We start from the raw sequence: 20,809 nt of genomic DNA, 5'->3' as shown, positions 1-20,809 counted from the left end.
CTTCAAAGCACTTTACAGACATTGGTCGGATGGGAGCCTCCCAGCCCCAGGGGAGAGGAAGGAGGCAAAGGGTTCAGGACTCAGCCAGGGCAGGTGACAAGCCCCAGGGGCCTAGACCAGGCCTGAGTCCTTGGGGACCCCAGGAAAGGCCTCCTCTCAGCCCCTGGTGGCAATGGCTCCTCTTCCCCCAGTCACCATTTCAGAATGGGAGAGAGGGAAGATTGCAGGGTCTGGGCTGGGGATGGGACTGAAGCAGTGCAGGTCTGGGGTAAAGAGGATGCCCCCCATTCCCAAGCCCTAGAAAGGTACCATGCCCTGAAGGAGCCCACTCCCCTACCCTCACATAGGCTCTGAAAACCCCCAGCTTCCTATCCTATTCCAGCCCTTCCCAGGAGAGGAAAGGGGGGACCCAGACCTGCCAGCTAAGATCTGGGGTGGGGGCTGAGGAAACCCCCCAAATGTATTGCTTAGAAACTTGGAGGCAAAAAGGATGGGGGAGGACCCAGGGGGCTGGCATCTCCAACCCTCCCCCCCAGGCCCTGGGAAGCCTCCCGGAAGCTCCCCTCCAGCCGGTCATCTGGCCATAGGGAGAGTCCAGAGGCAGGGGGGGATGGACACAGTGGCCACTGGGAGCCTGAAGTTCCCCGGTCTTGCCGCCGGGAGATTAACTTGCACCCCAATGGGTGTCGGGTGGGGACAGGCCCTTTCCCCAATCCCGCAATCTCTGGCATTTGTCCTTCGGGTGGGTTGTCTGTTCCTCGACGTCCACGCTCCCTTGGAGCAGATGGGGGAGCCAGTCCCGATAGATGGTGCTGATGACATCGAACACTTTGGACTCGGTGAGGACCTGGGGGAAGAGGAGACACCTCGGTGCTCTGACCTCCTCCTTCATCTCCAGCCTGACTTACCTTCCTCGGGTCCCACTGGATCCCCACTCAATCCCGCTTACAGTTGAGCAAAAAATGCCCTGCAGAAGGAGCTCAGCCAGGGCGCGAGCGGGGCTGGATTGAAAGTCATGCCCAGCTGACCTCCCGGAGCCTTGGGCCCTGAGTGCTGTCTCTCCCCAGGCCCTCACAAAGGAGCTGCTCAGCCCCACTCCTCTCTCCCTGCAGGTGGGAGGACTCTGCTCTCCACTCAGGCCCCAGCTCGAGTCTGTGTGTTCACTTCCTCCATATCCCTGCTGGGAAAGAGGGAAGGACCACCTTGCATCCACTGAACCCCAGAGATGACCCTTCAAAGAGGCCTGTGGGACACCCTGCTGGCCCAACTCCCTGCGGAACCTTAAGCCCCTCCCCATCCACCGCGACAGGCTCACCTGGGCCAGCCCCAGGCTAGTCCAGATTCCCGTTCTGGTTGTGCTCATCTTCAGCAGGGGAGGCTGGGGCCTCTTCCTCACAGGGGGACAGCTCGTCAATGGACATCTGGTTGGCGACGCCTGCAAAGGGGCATGAAGGAAGCTGGGACCAGACCAAGCAGTATGTTTCCCCCAAACCCAAGGAGTATGTGGAGACAAGTAAGGGATTCTCACACATCCCCCTTCCTTCGAGCTGAGCTACGTTCAACCCACACCCACCTGGGGACAGCCTCTCCACCTTGCTAAAATGCACAGCCCTCAACTCCCACGTTAAAGAAGAGATGTCCCAGCCAGGGCCACCAGGTTACCACATCCACAGGGTACCACTGACAGACCGCAATGTGCATGGGGTCCCTCGGGTCGTGGCATGTGGCTGTCCCTATCCTCTCTCAAGTCCGCATTCTAGAACAGTCCAGGCCAGTCAGCCAGTCAGTCGTTCCTGTGATCTTACTGCAGCCTAGTCAGTCACCTTCCCAACTCAGGGAAGGAGTCAGACAAAGGGTTGCTTGACGGGCTTAAGGAAAAGGGACCCGCTCCTGCCGCATCAGCCACCCTCCCCGCAAGGCCTCATCCTCCCAATGGACCCACCACTTGCTGCCCGTTCCTTCCATTTCTGCTTGTTCTCCTGAATGTATTTGATCCAGGTAGAGCGGAAGCTGACCACGTCGGGGTTGGGGTCTCCCACTTCCACATCCAGAGAAGGCTGGCGCCACTGGAAGCTAAAAGCCGGACCCCAACATTGCAGAGGTCAGGCCCTGCCCACTCCAGAGCCATCTTCACAGCCCTCGGAGTAGAGGGGGTAGAAGACCAGTCGGCTCAGGGAGCCTCATCCTTCTCCTCTTTTCCCTCTGCTAGGTACCCGCAGTCCCCATCCCTCTCCACACCTTCCCTCCTACTAGAAGGAAAATAAAAGCAGATTAGCAGAAAGGCAATAAAGACAGAGCTAATGGGAGAGATGTAATTACGGTGGAGGGAACAGAGGTGCAGACCACACTCCCTGCCCCCCATCCTTCCGCCCCTGTGTCTGACTCGCGGTAGAGGGGCTCCCAATTTTGGAGTCGCCTGCTTCTCCACGCCCGCCATACCTGTACCTCCTCCCTGGGAGTCAGTGCTCTCTGTGGGCCCCCGGCTGCTGCGGCCACCCTCACCTGGGCTGGGTTTTCGACTTGGAGTCTTCCTCCCCCATGGGCTGGACGCTCTTCTCGGCCACATCAGTCAGCACAGAGAACGTGGGTTCCACGATGAAGTCAATGAAACCTGCAGTGCAGGGGTAACACAATGGAGCCATCTGACCTGGGGGCCTGGGCAGAGGATGTGGCCGGCACAGCTGTGCCCCCGGCTGCATGTAAAACAGGGTCACCTGGGGCTGAAAAGTTCCCGGTGGGGGCAGCCTTTGCGATGATGCCTTTGCGACCCCAGAGAACTCCACCCCAGGACCCCATGCTCTAGCACAGCGGGCTTGCCGTTACGGGAAGAATGGCTTTGAAGGATGTGGACTTAGAGAGGTCCTGACCCGGCCCAGCCAGCATCCTTTAGCCTTCGCAACTCTCTCCTTCCTGCGGGAAGGGACACTTACCAATCTGGGACTGTGCCACGAGAGTGGAGGTGCGGTCACAGAGCGGAGAAAAGGGCAGGCCCAGCTCTGCCTCTTTGTCACCCTGGGGGAGCAGACAGCGCGGGGAAGCACCTCAGTCTACCAGATCGAGGTGCAGCTGGGGGTAGAAGGGGCTGCCGGGGGAGAAGAGGGATCTCTGTGCCTTTGACCTGGAAATGAGTGGCATGCAAGTGCCACTGCCAGCAATTACTGTTAAGCTTTTCGGAGATGACACTATACCCCATGGGTCTGGGATCCGGTTGGCAGCTGCAGGCCACTGAATGAGGAGCTGGAGTAGGAACAGGGAACTTGGAGAACAAAGGGGAGAGAAGGCCCCATGGGCGGGGGCGGGGGCAGGCAAAGAGGCCTCGTACCTGGCGGAAGAATTCCTCCATGAGGGTTTTGGTCCAGCGGCTGTGAACCGACCACTGCTTGGTTGGGTGGCTGATGTCAGCAGCATGGAGCAGTAGAGACAGGGCCTTGGACTTATCAATCCTGTTGGGGCAGATGGCAAGGGGAGGGAGACTGGTCTTTTAGGAAGAGGAAGCCTGGACCATTCCTAACTTCCCATCACACGCCTTCTCACAGATCAAACACCCTGTGAGACTAGACACACACACACATTTACATATGTATAGGAAGCAGCCCAGGCTCTCAGAATCAAAGGGCCTGGGTTCGAATCCCCACCATACCTATCACACGCTAGCTGTGTGACAAAGAGCAAGTTACTTAACATTTACATATTTCATTCTCCTCAATCCTAAGTGGAAATAATAACAGAATCTGCCACATAGAGTTGTTCTGAGAATTAAATGACATACAGGATATAAGTATTTAGAAGAGTGTCTGGCACCTAATAAGTGCTCGGTAGATGTAATCTATTATTATTATTATTATTATTATTATTTCCCAACAATGACATGCTCTGACACTGCACTCTCCCACACCCAGACACCGTACAATTTTTTTTTTTTTTTTTTTTTTGTGGTACGCGGGCCTCTCACTGTTGTGGCCTCTCCCGTTGTGGAGCACAGGCTCCGGACGCGCAGGCTCAGCGGCCGTGGCTCACAGGCCCAGCCGCTCCGCAGTATGTGGGATCCTCCCGGACCAGGGCATGAACCCGTGTCCCCTGCATCGGCAGGAGGACTCTCAACCACTGCGCCACCAGGGAAGCCCGACACCATACAATTTTTAACACACACCCTCAGGACACACAAACACAGTCTGTTCTCCCTTACATTTATATACTCCCACCCACTTTTAAGCAACATTAGATGTAATTATGGCATTTCTTCTGTGCTTTTTTTTTTTTAACCTCACATGACTCTCCCAATAGCCCTATTAGAGTAGGAACTGGTGGCAAGCTATTGTGGAGAGAGGCATTACATTTTCACATTTCACAGATATAGAAATGAGTCCAAAGAGTTGAATGCTTTTCCATTACATTCCAGAGTAAGCCTGACCTGAAGCTGCCCTGAGAACGCCCATCTCAGACCCCCAGGCCAAGCGCTCTCCAGTAGACCGGCTGCCTGGGCTGTACACATCACATACACAAGATACACTCAGATACCTGGAGCCAGGAGAGTTTCTATATCCAGGTAAAGACTTGTCACACCCTTTACCCATGCGGATCCCCCCCCCAATTCACACACCCCTCACTCTGGCCTATGCCCAGCCACACCCCACCATATCTCACCTTTCCAGCTGCTGCAAGGCCGTCTTCATGGACTTCACTTGCTGGAAATGGCAGGACATGTCTGTGGCCAACACCATCTCGATGACCAGGGCCCGCAGCTCTCTGAAAGGACAGAACCCAAGTATTGATCAGCACTGCTAGGCAGGAGTTCCGGGAAGTGGGAAAAGAGGGTTGGGGTGAGGGGGTCCCTAGGGATGCCCACTCCTGGCTTCTGCTCACACAAACTCATCCTTGGTGAGGTTGATGAAAATGTTCATCTCGTCGTCCTGCATCATTCGGAAAACAGAGCTGATGTGGTGATTCTCCAGCACCGAGCGATCATTGTACAGGATGGCGCATTCCGACCTGCAAAGCCCAAGTCACCGTGTCCGGCCCTCTGCACCTCCACTCGGCCCCTCCTGCCCCTGCCACGTCCCCACCCCCCTCACTTGGTCTGGATGTGGAAGCTGTTGGTAGTGCCGGTGTGCTCATAGTCGTGGATGGCTGCAGCAAAGATGATGGCCAGGACCTCGATCTCCGACAGGCAGTGCTGGGAGAAAGAGACAGACGATGAGAGGGGGCGGACCCCGTGCCGGCCGCTGCCCAGAGACCTCCACACACAGGCAGGACTGCTCAGCCCAGCCCTTCCATTCTTTGAGGCCAGCTCTTGGGCTAATGCAGCCACGTTTCTCAGCTCGCGGAATGGCCAAAGACCTTCCTCCATCACAACCAGCAACACTTCCATCACATCCCGGCACACATCCCCAGCGCTGCCCATGAAGTTACGGTCCACCCAGGAATACTCTAGAGTGAGTAAGCCCAATCTGAATCTGTAAAGACTTTGGGATGCCAAAGGAGAGGAACCAAAGAGAGAAAAAAGGAAATGGGAGTAAAGTCTAGACTTCCCGGTTCTGCAGCCATAAGACCCTGAGTCACAGAAGAGTGATTTCCAGGGCACTTACCACCATCCCTGTGCGGAGCAAGAAGCAATGGACCGTCTGGGTAACGTCAGCTGCGTGGATCTGGTTATGGTAAGGGTTCTTGTACTTCCCATAGCCTGTCTCCAAGGCATCCAGGAAAGTCATCAAAAACACAGTGGGAATCTGCAGTAGGACGGAGGAAATCGAGATTTGTGGAGGATGTGCGGGAATGGCAGGCGGCTGAAGACGGAGGTCAGCAAGGCCCTTTCTTTGGAAGGCAACAGGGCATAGGAGAGCGCTGGCTCTGCAATCGGGTGAACCTGGGCTCACATCCTGGCTCTACCACCTGCTGGCTGTGTGACCTTGCGCAAGTCACGTGCCTTCCTGTGCCTCAGATGCTCAACTGCAGAATGAAGAGAATACCACCTACCTTGAATTTAACGAGATAAGCACAAGGCACTCAGTAAGTGTTCTCTAGAGAGTAGCTATAATTACTATCATTTCCCTGGAGATTTTTAAGAAGAGGAAAGAAAGTTTCCCTCCTACCTTCCAACCGCTTCACCCCATCCCCAAGCCAATACCATGGAGAGGGGCTCAGAAGCAAACGAAAGAATAAGATGACCCGGGGCTTCCCCGGTGGCGCAGTGGTTGAGAGTCCGCCTGCCGATGCAGGGGACACGGGTTCGTGCCCCGGTCCGGGAGGATCCCACATGCCGCGGGGCAGCTGGGCCTGTGAGCCATGGCCGCTGAGACTGCGCATCCGGAGCCTGTGCTCCGCAACGGGAGAGGCCACAACAGTGAGAGGCCCGCGTACCGCAAAAAAAAAGAAAAGAATAAGATGACCCGGAGAGGCTCCTCTAGCCAGATGTGGATCACCCCCTCCTCTGAGAAGCCTTTCTCCACCCTTCGACCACCACACACACACACCCAAGCAGCAGGAGCCAGAGCTCTGTCAGGCTGCGGGCTACTCAATCCTGTCTCAATCCTGTCTCGGTCTCTGCAGGTGCCCTGGGGTACGTTTGCTTCCTTCAAAGGCCCAAGGTTCCGGGAGGGCGGGGCTGGTGTCTGTACCTGTCCCTAGATCTCTGAGGATGCAAGGAGAGCGGGGTTCAGGACTTGAGGAAGCTTCTGTAGAGATGCGCAGTAGTGACGAGACAACAGAGGATGTGCCACTAGTCAGTCAGACCCTCACATCCCCTGTCCCAACCCCTGGAGGGCTGTGCCCCAAATTCAGGGAATTTTAAAGGACTGTTTCCATGACAACCGACCTTGCTTTTGCGTTGCCATGGTGTCCCTGGAGGAAGGGAAGGGAAGGGGAGGAGCATGGGAGGGGCTGGGTGCCCAGGAAGAGAATGTGGAGCTTGAAAAGGGCGGCTCCAAGGGGGTCTCTACTACTAGAGCAAGAAGGCTCCTCTCTCTCGAACTGCCTTGGAGCAAGGTGGGCTGGGGCTAGGCCAAACCCAACGTGATGCAGTTACTCTTGGAGTTCCCGGGAACCAGTCCTTCCAGGTGAGGAAGCACCTGTAGGAGAACTTGGTGTCTGGAGGAAGCCTGAGAACCAGTCTGGAGAAACGTGAGCTGGGAAAAGTCTTAGGAAAAATAAGAGCCTGCTGTTCTCCGTCCTGGAGAGGGCAGGATTGGAAAGAAGAAAACGCAACTGCAGAAGAACAGGGCTCAGGGAGGCACTGAAGAAAATCTCAGCTGAGCATCTCAGGGAAGTTCTGGAAACCCCTTGGGAGTTATAAAGGGAGGAGTCAAGGGTCAAGGAAAGGCTCTCACACACCAATAGTCTGTTATAGTGAAGTGGAGGCACAGGTGGCCGGGTGACCTTCCAGAGCCCTCTGGGAGGGGCCCTCCAGCTGGACTCCTTTGACCCCCCAAAACCCCTCAGAACACACATGTTCTCCTCCACCCTAACGCCTATTGTCACCCTCACCCAAGTGCTCACCAAATACCCCCCTGGCGACTCCTCAGCTCCCCTCACCCTCCACTTCCAAGTGTGGTTTCTCCACGTGCAAGTGATCTTTTTCCAGCCCCTGTTCCCAAAAGACGCTCCCTCCTGGCACAGGATCTGAAGAGGACGTTAATCCTGTACACTTCCTGGCCAGCCAAGCTGAAGAGCAAATCGAGTTCACACCCTCCCTCCCCTCCTACAGCCCTACCTAGCTTTGCCAAGAGCTGACCCTCTCCCTAAAATTCCTTGGACAGAGACTAGAGCTGGAGGGGGAGGGGAGGGAGAGCCCCCCCAAAACAAATGGAGAGACGGAGACCCCCCCAAAAAAAGCAAATGGAGAGACGCTAGTCCTGCAGGGCACCAGCTGAGAGCATCTGGCCTCTAAGCCTCCAGCATCCATGGGCAGGGGCAGGAGGGCGGAAGCAGGGAGCTGAACTTGCAGCCAGCCTGGAGAGGACAAGTTAGGGGACAAAGCCAAGGACGAGAGTGCAGAATCCTAGGCTGGACAGTTGCAGGGCTAGAATCTTCCCCTAGAAAGCAATACATGAAGCCAGAGGCTGGGACTGCAGCAAGTGAAGGAAAGGCTAGACTGGGGTGTGCACGGGGTGACTTCACTGCCAGTGAGACCGAGCCAGGGAGCCTGTGGAATCTGCTGCTTGTTGGGACCCTTTGAGAACAGGGTGGTGGGAGTAGAGAATCCTACCCAGAGGCGGGGATAGGATGCTGCCCAACCTTAAAGCGGCTGATGAGGTTGTGCCGAGTCAGCAACTCAAAAACAATGGTCCTCAGGGCGTGGTCATCAGCTGCCCGGTTCAAGGAAAAGACATCAAAGCACCAGAGATCCAGGTTCTGTGGAGAAACAAGGAACTAGGCAGGGAGACTCCCAAAGGGGACATCCCCTGCAGCAGCGAGGGCTGCAGGTAGACTTCAAGGAGGACTTCCCAATGATTACAGAGGCTCGGGAAGCAGGAAAACAAAGAAGTGGTAAATAGGCCTCTTTCTTCCCAGATATCATTCAGTATGGGAGTGACAAGAAGTCAGGAGTGTGCCTCTTGAGTGGGGAAAAGTTGTTTTGAGGAATATGGAAACAACAGTTAAAAGGGAAGGCAGGGGCTTCCCTGGTGGCGCAGTGGTTGGGAGTCTGCCCGCTGATGCGGGGGACGCGGGTTCGTGCCCCGGTCCGGGAGGATCCCACATGCTGCAGAGCAGCTGGGCCCGTGAGCCATGGCCGCTGAGCCTGCGCGTCCAGAGCCTGTGCTCCGCAACGGGAGAGGCCGCAGCAGTGAGAGGCCCGCGTACCGCAAAAAAAAAAAAAAAAGGGAAGGCAAAAATCATCCCGTAAAGAGTCTGAAAGTCCCAAGGACTGTTCCACACCCCCCAAGCTTCTCCTCTTGCCTGAAACCCCCAGGATCACCTTGAGACAGTTGAGGACCGCAGTGGAATGGGTGGGGCCCACAGAGGTGTACGTCCTCCGGAACATCCTGAGGGAGAAGAACGAAAAGGAGCCCAGGTGTGAGGTCTGGGAATGGCGTCGGATCAGGCGGGGCTGTGCGGATAGGCCGTGGGCGTGTGAGGCTGGTGGTACAGTGGGGTCCTGGAAGACGAGGGTGGCTGGGAACGAGGGACACAGCTAGGGGTAGAAGCGGGCAGGGCGTGGGTGAGCCTCACCGTTCCACGAAGATCCCAGCCTGCACCGCGTGCACGATACTCCGAAACTTGGGCTTCTCCTCTGCTCGGCGGCCTTTGGCCCGGGCCTGCTGGGTGAAGGTGGAGGCCAGCCAGTCCCGCACCTCCGAAGGCACCGCGTCAGACCGCAGCTCCTGCAGCTCATCCTCCGTGTCCAAGATTTGCCTGAGGCCCCAGAAAGGGAGTCACAAAGGAAAGACGGCAGGTGCTTCCACAGCCTAGAGGCCCATGCCCAGCCACACCTTGGAAACTCTCACACCAGCTCTCTCCCTTCTCTGACCCTCCCTTTCCTTTCTTTTGCTAAGTCTTTTTACTTCTGTTTATCTGATGTCTCCAATAATGAAACAGGTCACTATGCGAGGTAGTGAGCACCCCAGCTCTGGAAGTATTCAAGCAGACAGTGGAATGGATACCACCTGTCGAGGATGCTACAGACCAGCAGCACTGTCCTCCAGAAATAAAATGCAAGCCACGTATAAGTTACTTAAATTGTCTAGTAGCCACATTCAAAGGTTAAAAAAACAGGTGAAATCCATTTTAATGATAACATTTCTTTAACCTAATACACGCAAAGTACTATCATTCCAACGTGGAATCAGTATAAAAATATTAATGAGATAGTTGACATTCTCTTTTCAAAATCTTTTGAAATCCAGCATGTATTTTACATACACACACATCTCAATTCACACTTGCTACATTTCAAGCCCCACAGCCATGTGTGACCAGTGGCTCCCATCCTGGGCGCGCAGGTCTGGAAGGCCTCCGCACTGGGAAGCAGGTTAGGACTAGATGACCTTTAAGGTCCCGTCCAGCTCTGGAACAGTGTTCTCTTCTTTTTTTTTTTTTTTTTTTTTTTTTCTTTTTGCGGTATGCGGGCCTCTCACTGTTGTGGCCTCCCCCGTTGCGGAGCACAGGCTCCAGACGCGCAGGCCCAGCGGCCATGGCTCACGGGCCCAGCCGCTCCGCGGCATATGGGATCCTCCCAGACCGGGGCACGAACCCGTATCCCCTGCATCGGCAGACGGACTCTCAACCACTGCGCCACCAGGGAGGCCCCTGTTCTCTTCTTGATGTCTGTGTTTGTCTCTGTCTCTGCAACTCTATGCCTGTACCTCTGCCGATATTTCTACCTACAGATCTATCTACCCTCCCGCCCCTCCTCCCTGCTCTGGCCGGGTCAGGTTTCTGTCCGACTCCCCAGCCCTCCCTGAATCACTGTGTCTGTCTGGTATCTTTCTCCTCCGTGTGTGGGTTTCTCCCCGCAGCCCCATGTCACCACTCTCACCGCGTCTCATTTATGTAGACGGCCTCCAGCAGGGAAGCTGTGTACTCCAGGTTTTGCTTCAGCTCCTCAATGTTTACCTCCCCATTCTCCAACTGCTTCACCATGTAGCGCAGCCTGTAGGGGTACAGATAACCTGCTTAGGCGCTGCCACCTTGTCAAGAGAACAGGATACCTCTAATAGGATGCATTTTACAGAAACAGCCTCAGTCTTCCATAACCCATTAATCTTTCTAATAGAATAACAGCAGTTGGGCTTCCCTGGTGGCACAGTGGTTAAGAATCTGCCTGCCAATGCAGGGGACACAGGTTCGATCCCTGGTCTGGGAAGATCCCACATGCCACGGAGTAGCTAAGCCCATGCGCCACAACTACTGAGCCTGCGCTCTAGAGCCTGCAAGCCACAACTACTGAGCCCACGTGCCACAACTACTGAAGCCTGTGTGTCTAGAGCCCATGCTTCCCAACAAGAGAAGCCACAACAATGAGAGGCCCGCGCACCACAACAAAGACCCAACATAGCCAAAAATAAATAAATAAATAAATTTATTAAAAAATAAAAAGAATCCTCCTGCCAATACAGGGGACACAGGTTTGAGCCCTGGTCCGGGAAGATCCCACGTGCTGTGGAGCAACTAAGCCCATGCGCCACAACTACTGAGCCCGCGTGCCACAACTACTGAAGCCCGTGCACCTAGAACCCTGCTCCGCAACAAGAGAAGCCACCACACTGAGAAGCCCATGCACCGCAACAAAGAGTAGCCCCCGCTCGCTGCAACTAGAGAAAGCCCACGTGCAGCAACAAGGACCCAATGCAACCAAAAATAAATGAACAAATTAATTAATATTTTTAAAAAAGAATTAAAAATATAACAGCAGTTAATGTTTTTCATCACAGGTCATTGCCACTGCCTGTACTAAGTTTACCTAGCCCCCAAAGTTAAATCTCAGGCTCTTCCATGGTCCCCCTCTGACCTCTCAACGCCCCCCTTTTAGTCAGTGTTTCCTGAAAACTCTTGTTTAGATTGCCCAGGGCCCAGCAGAATTAGGCAGGTACAAGCTCCCGGGGTGATGTTTTGGGGATGAGCTGTTTCATAGTCTGAATGACCAAGAGCTGAAACTGCTTATTTCCCCCTAAGAGAGGGCTTTGGGATCAACAACCATCAAAAGAGCCCCCAGCATTCTTTCATTATGTCTTTTGGTCTTGGCGGGGAGGGGGTTCATGTCCACAGCCCCGCTGTCTCTGGCAAGGATGGCAAAGACACAGAACAAAGACCAATCTGAATTGGTCTTTCGCCTGGCCTCACTCCATCCCGGCAGAGCTAATCGATTATGATTCCAGAATCCATCAACCAGGAAAAAGCAGGGTTAACCCCTGCCTCCCCAGTGCCACTCCAGAGAGAACCTCTGGCCAAGGGTGACTGTACCCATCCCCTACCTCTGCCCCGTGGCAGCTTCCCACAGAGCCAAAGTGGGGAGGGTGGGGTTGGAGGTCTCACTTACTGGATGCTTCGCCTGAAGGAACAATCCCTCATACTTTGCACTCATGAATTCCAGGGAATTAACAGGGAGGCTTCTTAAAAGTCTGGTTTGTGACTGCCTGAGTCCAGCCCAGGCAGTCACAAAGCAAACAGAGCTCTCTGACTTTAGATAGTGATTTTAAAGAAAGCAATGAAACATTCCTCTCTGGCTCCTTCCCCCAGCCCTGCCCCATCCCATCCCACCTAAAACCAAGATGGCGTGAAATGGTGGCCAGCACAGTTCGCCACTGAGAGGGGCTTCAGAAACCCAAGGTCACCCTATGAGTCAGGGAGGAGAAGAGAATGAGTCAGGGACCGGAGGCTGAAATTAGCATCGATTCCCAGGGATGCCGGGGTGGGGGGAGGGAGAACAATGGCATTCCTGAACAGAAGCAGCTCTAGAATCCCGGGGTCTCAGCAGCTTTGGAATAGGGGCATCCAGAATAGCCAGCCCCAGGAAGCGTCAGGGACCAGCAGTCCTGGCCAAAGACAGGTCTGAGTGCAAATGGGGCAGAAGGGAAAGGGGAAAAATGGGTGGGGAAAGAAGTTGGAGGGTGACACTGCAGCCTCCTCGGTGGGCTATCTTCTAATATCACTTCCAGCCTTCCTGCTGCACCATCTCCATGTGGAAAGCGCAGGTGGTTCAACAAGGAAGAGTCCGGGTTCAGTAAAGCTCAGCCCCAGCTCAGGCTTCATTAGGGAGGAGGAATAGAGGCTGACAACATAAAAGGCTTTCCAGGGGGCTTCCCTGGTGGTGCAGTGGTTAAGAATCCGCCTGCCAATGCAGGGGACACGGGTTCGAGGCCTGGTCCGGGAAGATCCCACATGCCGCAGAGCAACTAAGCCCGTGCACCACAACTACTAAGCCTGCGCTCTAGAGCCCGCGAGCCACAACTACTGAAGCCTACACACCTAGGTCCCGTGCTCTGCAACAAGAGAAGCCACTGCAATGAGAAGCCCACGCACCGCAACGAAGAGTAGCAACCCCCACCCCCCGCTTGCCGCAACTAGAGAAAGCCCGCGCGCAGCAATGAAGACCCAATGCAGCCGTAAATTAATTAATTAATTAGTTAAATTTTTTTAAAAAGGCTTTCCAGCCAATGGACTGGAAAGGAGCAACTGAGAGCTGACCAGAGATCACAGAGGAGAGAGATACACTCTGTCATTGGGGCACACAGCTTCCCTCTCCTGGTCAGTCCCCAGGGCCAGGGACCCTCAACTCTGGGGACACACAACCCAGGAAGAAACAAAGGCCTCTGGTCCCATCTCTTCCCAATCCCAGCCCCAGTCTTCCATTTCGATCAGCCCCTTTTACAGTGGAAAACTCTGCCCACTAGGGGTCAATACCCACCACCAAAGTTCTTCTTTCTTGAGCCACCTAGGGAAACACACATCCCAGCACAAGCTCCCAAGTGAACAGCCAAGCCCATGGGTGCTCATCTGCATGTATTTGCATAATCTCTGACAATGCTGCCAGCTCTACATTTTAAAAGGACTCTCTCCTACATTATCTCCTTTTGCCTTCACAATGGGCCTAGAGGGAGGGAGAGAGGGAGGCGGGAAGGCAGCGCTGCCCCTATTTCCAATGCAGAAACCCAGGCTCCCAGCACAACTCTGGAAGACAGGACGCCTGGATGCAGACCTTTCACTTCCTGGCTCTGAGTCCTGGGCAAGTCACTAATTCTTCATCAGTGTCTATCAAAGTGTGGCCTGTAGACCACTGCATCTGAATCACCTGGGATACTTGTGAAAATTTTAGATTCTGGGCCTCACTGCACAACTACTACTGAACCAGAATTTCTGAAGTTTGGGTCCAGGGATCTGCATTTTTAACAAACATCCCAGATAATTCTCATTCACACTAAAGTTGGAGAACCTTTATTTTCAAGCTTCAATTCCTTCATCTGTTAAATAGTGAGGACAATAGTAAACCACCTGTTAATAAGAGGAGTAAATGAAAGAATGTATGTGAAAGGCCTGGCATATAAAATGAGGCTCTTTAAACATGATTTGAATTGGAATTAACTGACCAGCATCATGCTGGCCCAGCTCACGCCTCACTTCCTTCAAGTCCAACAAGCACCTACCTGCCTTCTTGATCCCAAGTCCAGGTGGAGAAGAGTGAGCCTAGTTTGGACGGAGGCCGGTAATTAGGAAGCCCCCTAACAGAGGAAATGAGAGGATGATAATGACCATGATCTCTCCTTTATAATTACAAAGCTGACTTGAGCCTCACAATCTCCTTATGGGGGAGGTTATAAGACTCGTCCGAGGTCACACAACTTGTCAATCTCACTCAGGTTGGCAAGCCTACAGCTCACTCTACTGGAGCCTAACTGTGTCCCAAACACCAAAAGCGAGGCTGGACCCCACTGCATCACAGCTCCTTCAGGGTCAGTCATCCAGGCTTCCTGGGGTGATGGTGTCTGCAGACACCATCAGACCCCCAGGAAACTGGGGGTGTCTTGATGGCACTGACAGTGACTTTTCTATCCTGGCTGCTGTGCCCTGAGCACACAGTACATGCTCAGTAAATGTTCATTAAACAATAAAAGGGAATGGGAGCAGATTAATCAGGTCGGGGGCTATCTGCCAGCACTCCCAATTGAGATCTCAGGGCTTGGGGAGCAGAGTGCGGTTGTAGGCTGGCTTTCAACATGGTCCTCCCTCCAAGTTCCTCCCATCTCCACCTCTCGATGTTGTCCAGGAGCTCTTTTATAGCTTCTGTTGAAATCTGAACCCAACATGATCCAGATACCAGAGGGAGGGGGTAAAGGAGGAAAAGAAAGATTAAAGAATAAATTTGACAAATGGGGAGGCCAAGGAAGGGACCTGGACTCGGGCAGCTGGAAGGATCCAGGTGCTGAACTTCTCCCTCCTGAAGTTACATAACTCTCCCCACGTGTCTCCCCACGACACTTCCTGGCCTGGCGGGGGGCCTCTCTGACTCTAACGCCCTTCAGAGTTAGGATCTCCACAGACCCACCCAAGGTCCACACCTTGGCATTCATCTGCTTGGATGAGCAGGATGCTCACCCCTGTCCAGTCCTCGTCCAGACCTAAGGAAACCTGGAAGTTTCCCAACAGTCCTTCCACTCCACTCCTAGCCCTGGTTCACCACCACCACTTCTTTCTCCTTTATCTTCAGTCCCCATACCACGACGGGAAAGCCTCAGGTCCTGACTGCTGGAGGCCCCAGTCTCTCCCAGCTCTTGGCAGCCAGCTGGAAAAGGCGGCTCTGAGCAGTAATAATCCCAACGCCCCAGAAGAGTGCAGCTTCTCCAGCCCCCACCGGATGATCTGACGATTTCCAAAGTCCCCTGCCACTACTTCCAGCACCCACACTCCCTGAAAGATCACTGTAAGTAGGGGGTTTAGGACAGGGCAGCCTCAAGCTAAGAGGCTGGGAGTTGAGAGAAGAATCCTATTCCCCTCTGGAGGTTTTAAGACCAGATGAGGAGATATTGGAGGAATATGAGGTCCTAACTGATGCTGGGGGTCAGGAAGGAGAGAAAGAGGGGAAACACTACTAAGTCACCCGCCACTGCTAACACACACACACACACACAGCGTATGGGGCTGTCAAGTCTTGATCCCTCCCCTCCACCAAACTAAAACTGGTAGACCCACAGCAGCCTGTCCTCCTCCTCCCCTCTCCCTTCCTCATCCCTGGCCGCCTACCTGAGGATGGGGCCCTGGAGGTAACTCTTCGGCACAGGAACAGGGTTTGCCATGGGAATCAAAGTTTCCTACTTCAGAGTATCAAAATGCTGCCCCCAGGCCCCCTGGGCCCCTGAGGGGAATGGCTCCCTCTTGGGCCCCTGACTTCCTCCTCCAGGTCTCAGCAAAAGTGACTGACCAGAGAGAATTTGGGGGAGGAGAACAGGAGGAGCCTGGCTGGAGGAAGGAGTGATGAGGCAGAGACCCAGCCCACAGCAAGTGGGTGAGAGGCCGCAGGAAAAGTTTCACATCTGAATCAGACTGAAAACAAGAATCTGTTCTCAGAAGAATCCCAGAAAGGACAGAAATAGTACAGGCCAGCCCCTTGCTCTGAGGAGGTGGGGCTCCTCTTTGGGGAGAAGGAAAGGGTTAGTAGGAGGCTTAAGGGTGCAGGGACAGGGAACCATCCTGAATTTGTCCATGAGAGGAAGTCTGTAGTGAAGGGAAAGGGCCCTGTAAGAGCCCCTCAGCGAGGCTAAGGCAGATTCGGCTCCCTCCCAGGGTCTTTTTCCGGGGCCATTCTTCAAAATGAGCTTTAACCCACCTGAAAGGATGGGAACAAGACCGGAAGACAACTAGGAACTGCAGGAGAGGGGCTCGCTAAAGCTAGGGATCCGGGGATCCTTGCCCAGAGATCCGCTCAACAGGGAGGGAAGCCCCCACCCAAGTAGTGACTGAAAGTCAGAAGGACTTGCTCATCGAAACCGAGAGGCTGGGCAAGTTTCTTTAATACTCCCAGCCCCAGTTTCCTCATCTGTAAAACGGGGACTGGGGAATAACCGTGAATTAACTGGAGAGAGGTCAATCCAGCCCAGAGGCAGAAGAGAAGTGATGGGATAGCCTAGAAAGTGCCTGGGAACCAAGACTCCTCTTTCTCCTCCTGGCTTTGCTCTCGCTCAGGTTAGAAAGAAAAAGAACCCAGGCTCTACGGCGCGAAGTGGATGTGCGTATACAGCTCCAACCCGCGTCCGGATTGGCGGTGGGGTGACATCACCAATACAAGGGCATTGGGGTCGCGATTGGTCAGCGGAGGGGCGAGGCGGGGCTAAGGGGGAGAGCCGGAGTGAAGCCAAACGCAGCGGGTGAAGAGAGTTCCGCTCGATTAGTCTCCTTAATCTACGGCTTAGGGCTGGGGGTAACGTGGGGATGAGGAAAAGCGACTAGAGGGGATGAGTATGACAGGAGAAAGAGAAAAGAAAGGAAACGGGCCAAGAGCCAGGATTTTATGATGGGAAGTCTTGCTCCACCCCCCGCACACACCCCGCCTCGCACCCCTCCCACCAAAAGCAGGGAGAAATCAAAATACCTTGTCACCGTGCCATATCCTTGAAGGCTTATAAACAAATGAAGTTTGGGAAATTACTGGGACCAGCGGAAGTGGGCTTCAGCAGCAGCAAGAAGCAGCAATGCAGGCTAAACGTCTACAAAATTGTGTTCTAGTGAACTCCTGGTAGCCATGCAGCGCGGCTGCTGCGCTAGGTAGTGTTTTTAGAGAGAAAGAACTAGACCCAGAGTCAGAGACCTAGAACTGCCACCCAGAGGATGAGGGACAAGTTATGCAGCCTGCTCTGTAGACAAGCTCGCTTGGAGAGATACAGATGGGGTGGGAGTGGGGGCAGGTGGTACACCAGCAAACACCAACCCAAGCCAGCTCCCCTCCCTCACCTGACTCCAGGCCCAGCCCCCTGAGCCAAGTAGGCACTAACCTCAACCATCCTACTGAAAGGTAGACATTTCTTAGACTAGAAAAGCTCTAGAGATGATGTCTTGTCCATCCCTCTGCTCTCTTGCCCAGTAGAACCAAAGATGGTTGGACAAATAACAGCTTACCACATCACCCCACGTGCACAGATGCTGCATCATCCCAGCGTGCACGCCGTACATGCTCATCCCAGCCTATTATCAACTGTTCCTAATTAGGATATTGATCAACCACCATCCCTTCCTGGGAAAAAAAATTTTTCCCACGTATCCACTCACCCACACATATACACACATGCCACGCTCTACCTCTGTCTGAGCTAAGGAGACTGTTCCCTGGATGGGAGGCAGGGCATAGATGTGATGATCCCAGCATGAATCTTCCTTCAACCCTTAAATGTAGTTTTAAAATAGCAAGGAGCCCAACTACAATGCCTCCCTCCCTGGTCCATCCCCACTATTCCCCACCTGCACTGAAGAACAGGAGCTGGAATAGGGGATGAGCAAAGCATAGGAGACTCTGCCTGTCGTCAGAGGAGAGGGATGTGAGGGGGAGTGGGTGGAGGGGTGTTGGGGAAGGGATTACCTGGCTGATCTAAAGGCTCCAAAATCTCAGAAGTTGAAAAAAATCAAGGTAATCATCTAAATCCAATAGAAAAAGGATATGAATTAAAATCAGGAGATTTTGCCTGGACTTTAGCACTATGTGTGACCTTGGACAAGACACCCTGGGCTCCAGTTTCCTTGCTGTAAAATGGGTAAGTACACGCTTCATAGAATTCTCACAAGGATCAAATGAGGTCTTATGAGAGCACCCTGGGAACTATAAAGTGATGCATAAATGCAAAAGATTACTATTTAGTTTTTATTTTAGTTAGTTCAGCAAGGTTCATTACAACTCCTCCATGAACAAAGTCCCCCGTGCCCACCCTTGTACCCAGGGCCCCTGATGTGGAAAAGCCCAGTCTCCCCGCCACCACCATTCCAGATGTCTGGGTCTCCTCCCCGGCTCCTTATTCCAGGGACCAGGGAAGCAGCGGAAGCGGAAGCTGGGGACATGCAGAGCATGGAGCTCCAGAGACCAGGAACAACCAGATCCCCACCTTACCCAAGCAGTGCCGCTCCCCTCACTCCCCTGGCTTCCCACTGCTATACAGGCAGCCCCAGTTCTGGCAGCTGGCTGGGCACAGTGGCGGGGGTGGCTCCAGAGATAAAAATAGCCCCCCTGGTGACAGAGCTGGGGTACCATCCCGGGAGGCGACAGGCCTCAGGTTGACATGGCAGCGGTGGTGAGAGATCTCCAGGTACTGGACAGAGGAGCTGGATGGAGGGAGGGTCGAGGGAGAATTGGGCAGGGCCTGGGGAAGGCTGGTGGGTAGTGGGGGAAGGACAGGAGCCAGGCGAGTGGAGGGAGATGAGGGAGAGGGGCAGGAGGTATTAAGGGGGCAGGGAAGGAAAGAAAGGACACTTGAAAAGTGCTGCTGAAGAAGGTCTGGGAAACACTGAAGAAGAGGGGGAGTTGTCGGCTCACACCCCACGTGTGTCTGAAGGCAACTCCCCCCTCCGCCTCCTGACCGGAAGCCCTTTCTCACAGGTGTTCCTAGCAACAGCCCAGCACAGCTCAGATCAGCTGAGGCAGGGGTAATCTAAGCAGCTGGAGCCTTAGGCCAGCCTAATAAGAACCCAGATACCCCAGCTGCCTTCGCAGCACACAAATGAGTCATGTCTCCCTCAGGCTTCAGCCCTTGAAAGACGGAGGAAATAGGAGGGGTCGGCAAGAAGGTCAGGGGAAGGGTAGCCAGAGAGGAGGCTCCCAGGACCCCACCCAGGAGAACTCCGTCTCTGGCTCACTTGCTCACTCCTCTTCGCCCTCCCTGCACTATTTAATTCTACTCATTAACCTCCTGCGCGAGGATCACCCCACCGGCCCTCCAAACCACGTCCCAACAGATGTTCCCAGCAGATGTCCTGCTTCCAGGGGACCTGACAGACGTTGAAGGGGGCCTGGGTTGGGAGAGTGAGTTGGAAGCTTGGCAAGGTACTGACTGCCAGTGTGATGGGAGCAGCTCTAGACTGTGAATCAGCAGCATTTGAGTCTGGTCTCAGCCCTGTCCCCCACCTCACCAACTGTTTCTGGGCATCAGTTTCCCCCTCTGTAACACATTATGGTTCTCAGAGTCACTGCCTGGGTTGGAAGCACTAGGGAAGTAGGGTGCCTGGGTCTCGGGTCCCTGGTTGGAGTTTATCTTTCTGACTGGCTCACTGCTTCCCCCAACTTAGCCCTAACCTGATGCTTTAAAGGAGGAGGGTGGCTTTCTTCTTTACCATAGGAAGGTTACATTCTAACCTCCATGAACTTTCCAGGAAGTTCTCTTGCATATCTATCTTCAGTCCATCTCGCTGCAATGAAAACAACAGCATTTTCTTGGCATGTCAAAGAAGAACAGAAAGGAAGAGAATGGGCAGGACAAAGACGTCTTTGGGGTGAGTCTGGTGCAACTTGATTTATTATGTTTCTTTCAGATTGGAATTTCTAAAGCTACTGCTTGTAGAGAGACGGTTGGGGTTTAGGGAGCCTGATAATACTGTTGGCATGTGTGCTCACTCAACCCAGGCCCCGAGAAGTTTCCAAACAAGGTGGGCGCAGAGGAGAGAACTAGGCGGATGGTGCCAAGTTAGATGATCAAGAGATGATAAACAGGGGAGCAGAGAAGCCAAGGAATAGGAAGGAAAGAAGCTTCTCTGGTCCCCAGGTCCTGCCTGCCAGAGAGTCATTAAGCCCCCTGGAAGCCAAGCTCCCTTCCCAACCTAAATGGTGCCAATGCCAGCTGGCAGGCTAATCCCACTGCAGCCACTGTAATTATTTGCAAGTCTGACTTCTCATTGCAGCTGAGGAATCAACTGACCTGGGGGCCTGGCTGGATCCAACAGTGCCACCTGAGTACCCCCCTTTCTAGCTTATCTCCCAGCCCTGAGCCCCCAGGCCTCTCCCTGGATGTGCCCTTTCTCCCCCAAGCCTGCTTCTCCACCAAAACCCCATCCCAGCTCCCTCAGTGGACCTCTGCCAGGTCTGGGATGCTGAAGTCATATCCTAACCTGCTGTTTTCTTCCCAGAGAGCGAGAAGATGCCACTGGAACTGAGGGGAGAGGAGCAGCTGCAGGACTGGGGACATGGGAGACAGAGGGGCAAGAGCACTGGCACGAGGGACCTTCCTGCAACGAATGGATCACAACTCGCTTTTCTCCTTTTCCCTTCTCAGTAGACCTTCTTCCCCCACAAGTCCCATCTTTGCCCCACTCACTATTCCCAGGATTCTCCCCCAGTTCTCGCAGACCATTAAGTCTTCCTCCCTTAGGGGACAATCTCATTACATAACAACTGGGAGACCAGTCTCCCAGT

General features: G+C 54.0%; 1 protein-coding gene across 1 annotated transcript; it reads right to left on the bottom strand.

Annotated features, from left to right (window-relative positions):
* Positions 1 to 502: 502 nt before the first annotated feature.
* PDE1B (phosphodiesterase 1B) lies at positions 503 to 15,808 on the bottom strand. Its single transcript, XM_082636441.1, has 15 exons — positions 15,670 to 15,808; positions 10,472 to 10,585; positions 9,166 to 9,348; positions 8,912 to 8,978; positions 8,230 to 8,346; positions 5,586 to 5,726; positions 5,073 to 5,173; positions 4,864 to 4,989; positions 4,645 to 4,746; positions 3,323 to 3,443; positions 2,931 to 3,012; positions 2,503 to 2,611; positions 1,943 to 2,073; positions 1,316 to 1,435; positions 503 to 847 (listed from the first exon to the last, which is right to left on the bottom strand). The coding sequence occupies exons 1-14, from the start codon at positions 15,720 to 15,722 to the stop codon at positions 1,332 to 1,334; spliced, it is 1,551 nt and encodes a 516-aa protein (XP_082492567.1). The 5' UTR covers positions 15,723 to 15,808; the 3' UTR covers positions 503 to 847; positions 1,316 to 1,331.
* Positions 15,809 to 20,809: the final 5,001 nt, after the last annotated feature.

This window comes from Mesoplodon mirus, assembly GCF_964341445.2.
Source record: "Mesoplodon mirus genome assembly, chromosome: 11".
NCBI lineage: Eukaryota > Metazoa > Chordata > Mammalia > Artiodactyla > Ziphiidae > Mesoplodon > Mesoplodon mirus.
This window is presented reverse-complemented; position numbering and strand designations above follow the sequence as displayed.